Genomic DNA, 12,138 nt, shown 5'->3' on the forward strand with positions numbered 1-12,138 from the left:
GACAATGATAATACTTCCAAATTAACTATTGACGAAATCATTTAGAATAGCATATAATAAAGATATTAGTTAACGAAAGTTGATGCTAGTTCCATACTATCATTGGGGAATGAAAGAAAAAGGAATACATACATACATATATATATATATATATATATATATATAATTGGCAGCCATCAATCAGATCAGATCAGGACTGTTATTAAGTTACAGGCAGTAACATCCTTGTCCTTAGTGGTATGCATAGGGACGTGCTTAGTATGTATGTTTAATATAAAAGGCCGCTGGTTCTTGTGCAGAGTTTAATATTATTTTGAATATTTTAATATATATATTAATGAATATTAAAAATGAATATTAATGAGTATTAATAATGAATATTTAATATGTATATTAATGAATATTAATGATGAATATTGTAATACATATGTTGAATATAAGTAATGAACATTTTATCACATATGTTAATGAAGGGTTCTTAAATGTTAATAAAAACATCTCAATGCATAGTTAGGAATATACGTTAATAGATAAATATGAATATTGGCTAATGGATATTTTCTGAATATATGTTAGGGAATACATGTTAAATTAGGAATATGTAAACATGGATTATGAAATGGAAAATAGTAATAAATTGTAAAATGTAATATAAATATGATTACATGATGGAGGCTATAGGGAGGAAACTTCCTTAGTCTAATGGAGGGATTAGGACAATTCCTAGGGCAGTATATATACTGAAACTGATATGCATATGTATGGCTTGGTTGATTAAACTCAACCAAGAAGAGACGGATCTGGCCGGTCCCCTCTGAGGACTTGGATGATGGAGGCATCACCCAAGGCAAGGAATAGACAAGGGTCTTCCTTGGATGGCTTGGGCAAGACAGGATTCGAACTCATCTTCGATTTCCTGAAGGGCTTGGAACCAAGGGGTTCCAAGAAGACGAGCTTCACTGCCGCCTAAGGACATACTTTCGTATGGCATTCGTATCCTTTTTATTAGATGAAAATTATGATCATGTTCATTAAGTATTAGAGATAGATTGCAAATTAAAAATGGTTTATATATATATTTATATGTTGTATTCTAATAATCTATTTTGCAGGACAGTAATCTCTAACTAGTAGGGACATTACACTTCATATACCTTTCATAAAGGATGTTTATGCCATTGCTTAAAAATTGGTTTCACACATTGCAAATTCTTTTTCTTATTTGAACTTCTATCTTAATCTAACAGTTATATTTTCATTTGTGTGTAGGCTCCTATTAGAGTACCTGTTTCATCTGACAAGTTTTGGTTCCTGACAGAAAATCATGCTTTTCCTCTTCCATCACCTGTCAGTAATAAGGGAAATTATGTGATAAGGTTGATTCCCAACATACCCAATACTAAGATTTCTTTGTACAATTTAATTTGTCAATTTTTTATTTCCTTTGTAACATTGCATGTTCAGTTTATTTATCATCAATTGCTTGCCTTAAGGATTGGATCCCTTGTTGCCCACTTTATATCTGGGAAATTTTGCCTTTGTGGCCTTAGTAAAGTTCAAAGAATTTTACAGGGGAATAATTATATAGGCAGACTGACATTTCAACTTCTATTTACAGCTTAAGTGAGCTTGTCCGATGGTTGGCTAAAAAAGCTGAGGAATTGGGAGTTGAAATTTATCCAGGTTTTGCTGCAAGTGAGGTAATGGGGTTTCACAATATATGAACTTCTTCACAATATATATTTCAAGAGATTGTTGCTGACCAAATTTGGACTTTTCATGTAGGTTTTGTATGATAAAAGTTCTAAAAATGTGACGGGAATCGCAACAAATGATATGGGGATAGCCAAAGATGGCTCAAAAAAGGAAACTTTTCAGCGTGGAGTAGAGCTGAAAGGTAGTGTTCCACAATGGTTATTTATCTTATGTTGTTTGTAACAAAACCCTCTAAATTCTTTTTTGTTTTGAAAGTTTTGCCAAACAGCTCAACAAATATAGAAAGGGTGATAGTGCCAATGGTAGGACAAGAGAATCCATCAAATAACTTCACAACGTGCATAAATATGGCCACTTGCACTGAGTTGTAGTATTGTGATTGAGTTTCCTCTTGTGGTTTTAGAGTATAATTTTATGTAAAATCCACAATTGATACTATTGTTCCAGCAGTAAATGTGTTCTTGCATATGCGAAACTGTACATCAAGCCATCGGGCATGTTGGGAATGTTTCACATATTTTGGAAATCTTATTCTAATCGTGTTTTACAAGAACAAGATCGTAGTATTAAAAGGTTTTAAGAAAATCATTTTTTAAAAATACTTAAATTAATTTTTTTTTTTTTATTTAATGAATAGGGAGATGGATTCTAAGACCTGACGATAGGAACCTTGGAGTCGTCTTGGTTGATCATACATTTAGCATCCAAGGTGATTTGATCAAGGGTGGGTAAAAACATGCACACATGAAGGGTAACTCAATGGTGGATGTGATTGCTGCATGCACAAAGCGACTTACACAATTGTTCTAATGAGAAGCCAAATCTTTCACAAATAGAATTGTATTTGCCACGATTTTGCAGTGACTTATGATTTAGCAAGATGAGCACTTGATCCTATCTCTAACAAAGATTTTGAAATAAAATGCAAAAGATAAAGGGTTTAGGAATTCTATACTAATCCTAGATTGCAAGAGATAGTGAATGACTCTATGAAATTCTACAAGGCTTAGTTTTGTCGTGCAATGAACAACTCTACAAAGCTTAGTGCAATCTTCTAAGGTAATTAATAAATATTCAAATTTATAGCCACAACACTAACACCATCCATTTGATGCATATCAATGAGCAAGTAGAAATTGAAGTTAAGCTTAGATCAAATTCTAGTTGACCATACAAGGCAAATTTACAATCAGCAAATAGCTAGTGGTATGGATAAATTTATTACATATAGATCCATTCAACAATTTCTTCATTTAACTAAAATACCTAAAGCAAAATTCTAAACTAAATTGAGGTTTAGAGAACCACACAATACTCCTAGATTTCATAAAAATCACCCAAATTCAATGAATCAATTCAATTTTGGCAGCATCAAAGTGACAATTCTCAAAATATCCCTTTTACAAATGGGAGGAGAAGGAGTTTTATAGATTCTGAAATGTAATCAATGGCCAAGATTCATTTAGAATCAAGGGCCAAGAACGTGCCAACACAACCCTAATTAGGTTTTCTAGCAAAAAATGGAATCTTATCCATATCACAAAGCTTGAGGAATGAGATCCAATTAGATGCCGCCCAGTCATTAAGCAAGCTGTCCTCTAGAAGACTCCTTCCTCTATCCCTCTCTTTGGCTGCATATTCAAGGAATCTAGACATGACTGAATTGAGTTCTTCCATTGTGACACTTGGCAAACCATCTTGCTGCAATTCAATCACATCCAAGGCATCTGAGCAATCAAGCTGCTAGAAGTGTTGACATCTTGTCCCAATAATTCCTCAATTGAGGTGAGGATCTTTGATTGTATCTCTAAGATTGATCCTTCCATATCCATGCACTCATCTCTAGCATGATTAAACTCTAATTTCCTTAGTACGAAAGAACAATACCATCCATGGAAATCATATACATTTCCCTCGTGAATTACTCCTTCGTGGATCAATGTTGATGTAGGAATCCACTTCAACACCTCAAGTTGAGGAATAGTCTTGTCTTGGATTGGTTGAAATTCCTCCCATACTCCCTCCAAGCATTGTATCCTGCTTATGAGTAACGTTGTCTTGGTGTAGGCCTGGACAAATTGGACTAGGAAGTCCTTTGCTTGCTTTGAAATGTCCTCTATCCATTTTCCAACCTGCTAATATGTACTCCTCATTGCCTCGTGATCATTAAGTGACCTTGGAGCAATAGCAATGGGTGGAATGAATGTAGGATTCTCACGCCTTAGGGGATTAAATAACCCGTCAATATACTCCTTGAGTTTCTTGTTCTCTATTTCTAACATTTCCTTCTCTTCAACTTTGTTTAATCGTGCCTCAATAGCCTTGGTGGAATCATTCAACTCCTGAAACTCTTGTTGTTTTGTGGATGGCGCAAGATCAATTGTTGTAACCTGAGAGTCCATGGGAGTGATCTCATCTCTAGGCTTGTCAACTGCTGGGACAGCCACCTGCAAAATGCGGGATCCTGAATCATCTCTAGTAATTTTAGAGAACTTCTTTGCCTTCTCCTTTTCTTTAACCTGACAATCTGGGCTAAGAAGTCATCTATATCTTCAATGGGCTGCATTTCTCCAACTTTCTTTTTTTCCATACTGTTCATCAACCAATCAGGAATTGTAGAAAATTCCATTCCATCCTTGAGCTGACGATCTTCATCAATTCCTCTCAAGGTGGAAATTATCTCTTCATCTACTCTCCTCTTATTAAGGTCCTCCATATCATCTCCTAAATGAACCTCAAATTGAATGGTTGGAGATCGTGGTTGTTGTTCTTCATCTTCGTGTGGTGCTGATTGTGCTGTTGCATGCTCATCCGGACCATTATCTGGTAGGATCTCCGTATCGGAACCTCAACGCATCGGCGTAGGAGAGGAGCCCAACCTTGTTCAGGTTCATTGTCTTCCTCTGTTATGTCATTCTCCTTAAGGGATGAGGAACTCATGGTAGATTGAGGAGTATCAGATTTGTGCTTCTTGTGTCTGGATTCTTGAGTGGCAATCTCCCTGCCCTTTGCTTGTGTTCCTCCAGCTATACCCTTTCTTCTCTTAGGAGCTTGACCCTCATCATCGTTTGTTCTCAAATCACTTATAGTTCTTTCATCATCATTAAGAGAAGACTCCTCACTTTTCATTTTCTCATAGGTCAAAGTGCTACTTTGCCTCCTTAGTTTGTTGATTCGTTTGTCTACCCATTCTTTGGAGCAATCATTCACATCCATAGTAGCAAAAATCGTTTGGTGAAAAAATCGGTAAAAAATATAAAAAATTGTAGAAAAAGAAACAAAAACTATTTAAAAAAAAAAGTTAAGGGCTTTTCCATAGGAGCAAATAAAATTATAAAATAGAGTTTAACCTAGGAATTGTAGAAAATATTTTTTTGTTGTTTATATTCCTATTGCTGATTACATAGGCAAATATTCAGTTAACTTTTTAAGAGGGCAGTCACCAAATACAGCAAATACAGCAAATAATTTTCTATGTCTGAGATCAAATATTTAGCTAAGTCTATTAAGTAATTGAGATCAAAAGTTAACAGACGAATAGTTAAAGTGGAAGCCATTTTGAAGTGATCCAAGAATTTTATTGTGATTGGGACGAGGAGTTTTGTAGGGTTAATTCAATATTTGAGAAAGATTATCAAATCATATTCCACAATTCCAATGCTTTATGTCATAGCAACAAAAATTGTTTGGGGAAAAAATTGGCAAGCCAAAAGTATAAGGTTTTTTGAAAAAAATTAAAATGGGTAAAAAATTGGATTTTAAAAAATCATAAAATATTGTAGAAAAATAGACACAACTATTTTTTTTTAAAAACTTAAGGGCATTTCCATAGCATAGAGATATATAGAGTAAATAAAATAGAGATTAACCCATGAATTGTAGAAAATAGATTCTTCTTGTTTATATTCATATTGCTGATTACATAGGCAAATGTTCACTTAACTTTTTAAAAGGACAGTCACCAAATACACTAAATAGTTGTCTAAGTTTGAGATCAAAGATTAGCTAAGCCTATGAAGTAGCTGAGATCAAAATTTATCAGATAGAGATCCAGCTATTGTTAGGAATTTAGTAAAAGTGGAAGTAATTTTCAAGTGATCAAAGACTTTCATTGTGATTGAGGCAAGGAATTTTCTAGGGTAGTTCAATATTTGAGAAAGCTTATCAAATCATATTCCACAATTGCAATGCTTTATATTCCGTGATGGCAATTGGTAAGTCTTTTATATGGGGTAGAATTCAACAAAAGGCATTTGTTTAGCTGAAGTAAAAAATTAGCAAGCCACTGGTTTTGGCAATACCTAGCTTGCAACTACTATTTTAGGTAGAGAAAAATTTTAATGATTGTGTGTTGGAGGCTTTTTTATTACAACTATGCAAGCTTGTTTGTTGTCATTTAGATTTATTTCATGGAGCAATTTGGATATATTGTTCACATAATGAATTGTATGTCTTTGTTTGAGCAAAAATTAACTATATCAATTAAAAATTATATATCTATATCTATATCTATATATATTATATATGTCTATGGATGTTTAGTGTTGTGGTAGAAACACTCCATTCAGCCACCAAGGTTCAAACCCCTACTGGGCCACTGAGCTTGTGGGCTTTCTGACTTTGTTGGGTCGTTGAGCTCATGGGTTTGAACAAGTGTGGGGAATGATGAACCCCCAGAAATGGCCTTGTGGGAAAAAATCCTCTGTAAGTGGTCTCTTTGGGATTGGATCATGCTAAAACCCGAGTTTCCTCCATCAAAAAAAAAAAAAATTAAATTAAGAATTTAATATATACAATTTTTTTTATTTATAGTTTATTATATAACTATTAATATATATTCATAGTCTAATAGTTTAAATTTTAAAACTACTTTATAGTATTATTTACAAACTATAGGGGTTTGCTCCTTGTCAAAATACCATCTATAATAGTGCATAATAGTATTAATTTTAAAGTGAGTGTACAATATTAATTATATACTTGTTCTCATCAAAATCCATGGGCTGGGGTATGCAGAGAGCTTGAGTCATATTGAAGTCGCGATTTCGAGAAGATTTTCCAGTTGCTTCAATACTATCTCATATGCCCCTCACGATTTAGGATGATTGAGGCCCTTTCAAATTCGGTTGATGACTGCCATTGCTCCTCCCACTTCTTTATTTAGGGATTTTCAAAGGTCAGAAAGAAAACTAAGGGACAAAATTACAAACTTTCTCATTGTTGATTCCACATTGACTCTAGTTCTGTCTCGGATCAACCCAATTTCTAAGCAATTTAGTAATTTCACAAGTTTTTCTAGGGTTTTGCAAGTTTTTACAAAAAATGTTTTCACCTTTTTTTGGTTTTTAACATGATTTTAGCGTGATTTAAATGCAAAAAATCATTGAAAATTGGGTCAACGGTCAGGTCAATCAATGATTTTTTTGTGAATTAGGATCTTTTCGAGGAATAAATCGGTTGGCTCCAGGATTCAGGATCGGGTATAATCACGATTTTTATGCAAACTATTGCTTCTATGCAGTTCAGGCTACGACCAATCAAGTGATGTAACCAACTTGTCTTTCTCCTTCCCATATTGAGGGTGAATATGGTTCCCATCATCTTTCACTTGATTAGGAATTGAGAAGAAGGTACACTTCCTCATGAAGTCCACTGACATTCGAGACCACATCTTTCTCCTTACTTCGAACTCATCTGTAAGATTTGCCTAGTAGTCCTCGATGCCAACCTTGTGTGTAAACTTGTCTCCTTTGGCTGTTAAAATCCTCTGGAATGGATCAAAACGTTTCCTCATTGTGTATATTCCAAGATAGAAAAATCGTAATTCGTCATTAACTATCTCTGCTGTTGTCGTGGTGGGGTAGATCTCCATCGTTTTCCCAAGCATGATAGGAAAAGTAATACCCTGCTTATGTTTCTCTTTCTGTATGTAATCAAATTCCGATAACTGCCTCATTACCTCAAGCAACACCATCTTATCAGTCAGATACTTGGCAAGCTTGTAAAGTTCAGAGGTGAATCCTTGGATTCTTATGTATGTGAAGGTAGGGAACTGGATAAACCATGATCCATATTTTTCTACTAACAACATTGCCTCCTTTGACAACCTCTTATGTAATCCACCTTTTAGCAACCGTGTGAGGTACACAGTGAATGTATCATTCACCATCTATACGGTTTTTTCTCATATAGATGGAGTTGCGGATATCATTCATACACCTTATGTTGTCCTTACTTGTTCCCGACTTCAGTTTTGCATATTATTCCTTTGTACTTGATGTGTCTTGCTAGCATTTTTACTAAGTAGGAAGTCATGTAGAACGACTTCGTTCTCTCCAAGTACCTCAACTGGATATCCAAGTTATCACTTATCATCTTTGTCCAATTTATCATTATTGTTCCAGCCAATATCTCTTCAATGAAATAAAAAATTCATGTCTTGAATAAAGCTCCTTGAGGTGCTCCCATGATCCTGTTGAGTAGGAAGATTATATCACTGAACTCCTCTTTGAAATCTGAACTTAGGTGTTTCTTCAATAGCTTGAAATGGTGACGCCTTGTTTGAAGAACCCACTCATTGTTAATAAGAGTCATACATGCATCTGGTCCTGTCTCGAACATAGCTTGGGCATCCTCCTTAGTTCTTGTTTGCATCCCTTAGTAATTGGGAATCCCAAGCGGTTCTCTTACTATATCTTAGGTTTGAAATGCAAGCACCAACCTCTTAGGTGTTCGGATTGTTCTTGATTGTGGGTCGTAGTGCTTGACACACTCAACCATGAGCTTATTGCATTGTATTGTTGATAGGAATCCATCTGCATCCTAGATTCCACTCTTCATTATGTTGACTGCCAAGGGAGAGGGTAGCTGGTTCTTCGTTCCGTTCATCCTTCGTTTCATTTTTTTCCTATCCAAGTACTCCACGTTGGTGTCTCCAACTTCTTCCATTTGGAAGATATTTAAGATTCCGAGTAGTATCCTTCATGTACTTTCTTCAACTGGGTCTTCCCTGCAGCTATCCCTGCTTTCAACACGGTACCTTAAAGAAACTTGATTTTCAGACTTATGAAAGGTCTGATTATAATTTGTAAGTCTGAAAATATCCTTCAACTCAGAATTATGAATGATGTTGCAACTAAATTCATTGTCTAAGTCTGATTTTTGAGTGTGAAAGGTCTGAAAAATGTCTGAAAATCGTGTCTTGTAAGCTGAATATCATCCTTTTCCTTGTGCGATTCATGTAGCTGATGCAATCTGCATTTGTTTTGGCTGGAAATGATACGATTTCCCCCCTTTAAGTGATGGTTGGAAATGGCATCCTCAGCTGGCAATGGTGTCTTAAGCTATGTGTCACAAAATGTCCTCAATGGTGGCACCATTGATGCCTTAGGCAAGTGTCACAGCTCTTCCTCACTTCTTGCTGACTTAGGCGATTTTGATCTCCTCTTCTTCCAGCTCACTTACCTTGAATCAGAGACTTAATGATTATTTTATTGCTTGCTGGTATGTGCTTTATTCAACATTTCACCTCTTGTTTTCACCACACAGCAAATGTGGGACAAATAAAATATTAAACCAGCAAGGTGAGGAAAAATGATATCCATAGGGACAATAAAATTCAGCCACATTTCCCTTTATTTGTCCACCAAATGAAATGGTGGAGAATCGATCTTATTCTGGACTGATTTGTCCTTAAAATCCTCACTTAATTTTGATTGCATACCCCTTGGTGGAAAGTCGATGCTCATTGGGACACTTAATTTTGGTCAAATCCTTGAAATTCAGCCCCAAGTGGAGAATCGACTTCCATCAGGACAAAATATCCATGTTGTTTTTGCATCATTTAATCATTTACTCTTCAATTGGAAAATCGATCCCCATCAGAACTCATGATTTTGCTTAATTCACCTTGTTTTGGTCACTTTTCTTCAAGGAGGAAATCGAGGGTCATTAGGACTCACACTTGCCTTGTACATTTTCACCTTGTAAGCCTAGTGGGAAAATGACCTCCATCGGGACAATTAATTTCCTTTGTTTTGACCCAAGTGGAAATTCTTTAGTCATTGGGAATTTCCACAATAACATCTTCATTTGCTTGTAAACCAAGTCTTGGAGTGGAAATTCGACCTCCAAGAATTTACTAGTCCTTAACATTAAATGGGTAATTTGATGCTTAAGATGGAGTGGAAAAATGTCCTCCATTGTGACTTTATTGATTTTCACTTAGCAGCTCAGTGGAAAAACGTTTTCCATCAGGACTTTGTTGATTTTCATGTATTTTAAGTCCAAACTCACTCCAATTCATCAATTCACGCAGTGGAAATTCTATTCTCATCAGGACTCTATGAATTTTCCCAAGTTTTCAAGGGTGGAAAGTTCAAGTCCATCAGGACTTTGTGCATTTTTGGGTTCATTTCACTTCCTAGGAGTGAAAAAACGATTCCTATAGGGATTTTTAATATTTGCACACAAAATTCACATTGGTTAGCAATATTTTCATCATTTTTCACTCAATTTTTAAGGCAAATTGAAACTCAATGCTTAGAAAGATAGATTGACATGCTGAGGCAACCTGACACTTAAGATCATTTTAACATTTTAACATCTTTTTCATCATTTTGATCCTATTGACTTCAAAACTTAAAGATTTATCATTATTTGCAACATGGAGACTTAGAAACACGGCCATATCCAAAGATGAGACTCGGACATTTAAAGCCCAAAATTGTCACCTGACTGCTAAAACCCTAAACTAACAAGACCGGAAAGCAAGAAAGAGGGGTTTCCCATTTGCAATGGGGTGATGTGTGAAAAGGTCACAAGACTCATGAGAAAACCTTAGGCAACTCATAAAGGTCTGAAACCAGAGACTGGAAGTGGACAGGTCTGTAAATTTCATAAACATAGTCAGCTACTGCTTTGAAACTCCATTACTAACCTCCAATTCCCACCACAGCATTGTCCATGAATCACCAACGTAGGAGCTGTGCCGCCAAGTAATCACTTCCAGAAAGTCTGTGATATGAGTTTATGCAGGTCTATAATCCCTAACAGCAAATTCCCAGCTCTGTTTCCTAGCACCAAACAGGGGTGCCAAGGCAGAAATAACCACAAAACTCGGTTAGAACTGTCCTCAACAGTCTCAGATAAGTCTGCAGCAGATTTTTAGCATCTAGTAATGAAAGGTTGAGAGTACCTCCAAACTCAACACTAACACCTGATAATCCACACATGAGACCCTAGGTATTGGTACGGCCTGTAGATAGGCAATCTGCAATATAAAATAAATACCAATCATTACCCACTGCAAATTGATTGTAAAGGAGTTATCCAGCATATAGAAACTCAACAGAACAATATGTAGAATCATTAGATGTATCCGCCATTCATTGTAATGTCCCCACTTTGAAACAAAATTTAAATTCAAAAGAATTAAAATAAAAAAAATTAAATTAAAATATAAAAGAATATAATTAAATATAATTAAAATTTGATTAAAGTTAATGAATGGTCAAAAGGCATGAAATGATAAGTTGCGACTACCCCAAATATGAGGTATAAAAGGGAGAAAATAACTCATTTGAAGGGGGATAATTGGGAATCAGAAGTGCAGATCTGATTGTGAAAGGTTGTGTCCCTTTCAAAGGGGAGAAATAATGAAAAGTTGCACTCTTTCAAAGGGTGCTAATCGTGAAAGGGTGTGCCTCTTGCCAAAGGGCATACATGATGAAGAGGTGTGACCTCTACCTCACATTGAGAGACATAAAGGAAAGGAATCTAAAGCATCCAGTGACACCACCATCGATCAGATCAGTTCAGAATTGTTGTTAAGTTACAGGTAGTAACATCCTTGTTCTTGGTGGTATGCATGGGGGTGTGCTTAATATGTATGCTTAATATATGCAGCCTAATAATATTCTTCTACAGAGTTTAATAGTAATATTAATAATATTAATATAGACTGCAATATGTATGACAGTCAAACTTAATATACATTCATAATAATTGAAAGACAAATATATTCACAGTCTAAGTACTTAATCTATCCTGATTCTTCTAATCCCCAAGGATGAAAGGACTGAGGTTCCTAACGTCTGGGCTGAATTAGGGAGGTGGTATCATAGCACCCTAGACAAGCCAATGCCCTCTTTTGGGATTGAGAATTGGAAGGGTTTGGAATTAGGACTGGAGTGATGACAATATAAATTTGTATTATGAGCAACTTTTTTTATCTATTAGGTAATAATATATGTTGCTCTTTGGGAATTGACAGCCTATAACTAGGGGACATTACATTCATGGCGTCCATAAATTAGGGTTTAACTATTAACATGAAATGATACAGCCATACCCAAAACTCCAGTAAATGACCTAAAATCCATGCCAAAAGTTGCTCAAAATCCAACACCAAAAATCTCTAAA

The 12,138-nt window shown here is 35.5% G+C and overlaps 1 protein-coding gene across 3 annotated transcripts in view; it reads left to right on the forward strand.

Moving 5' to 3' along the window:
• Nucleotides 1-12,138, forward strand: part of LOC131029831 (electron transfer flavoprotein-ubiquinone oxidoreductase, mitochondrial) — a 283,747-nt gene that overhangs the window by 54,261 nt on the left and 217,348 nt on the right. For all 3 annotated transcript variants that reach the window (XM_057960480.2, XM_057960481.2, XM_057960482.2), the window contains exons 3-5: nt 1,270-1,376; nt 1,619-1,700; nt 1,786-1,897. In XM_057960480.2, the coding sequence (XP_057816463.2) occupies nt 1,270-1,376; nt 1,619-1,700; nt 1,786-1,897 (301 nt within the window). The remainder of the gene's footprint in view (nt 1-1,269; nt 1,377-1,618; nt 1,701-1,785; nt 1,898-12,138) is intronic.

This window comes from Cryptomeria japonica, chromosome 6 (assembly GCF_030272615.1).
Source record: "Cryptomeria japonica chromosome 6, Sugi_1.0, whole genome shotgun sequence".
In the NCBI taxonomy this organism is placed as follows: Eukaryota; Viridiplantae; Streptophyta; class Pinopsida; order Cupressales; family Cupressaceae; genus Cryptomeria; species Cryptomeria japonica.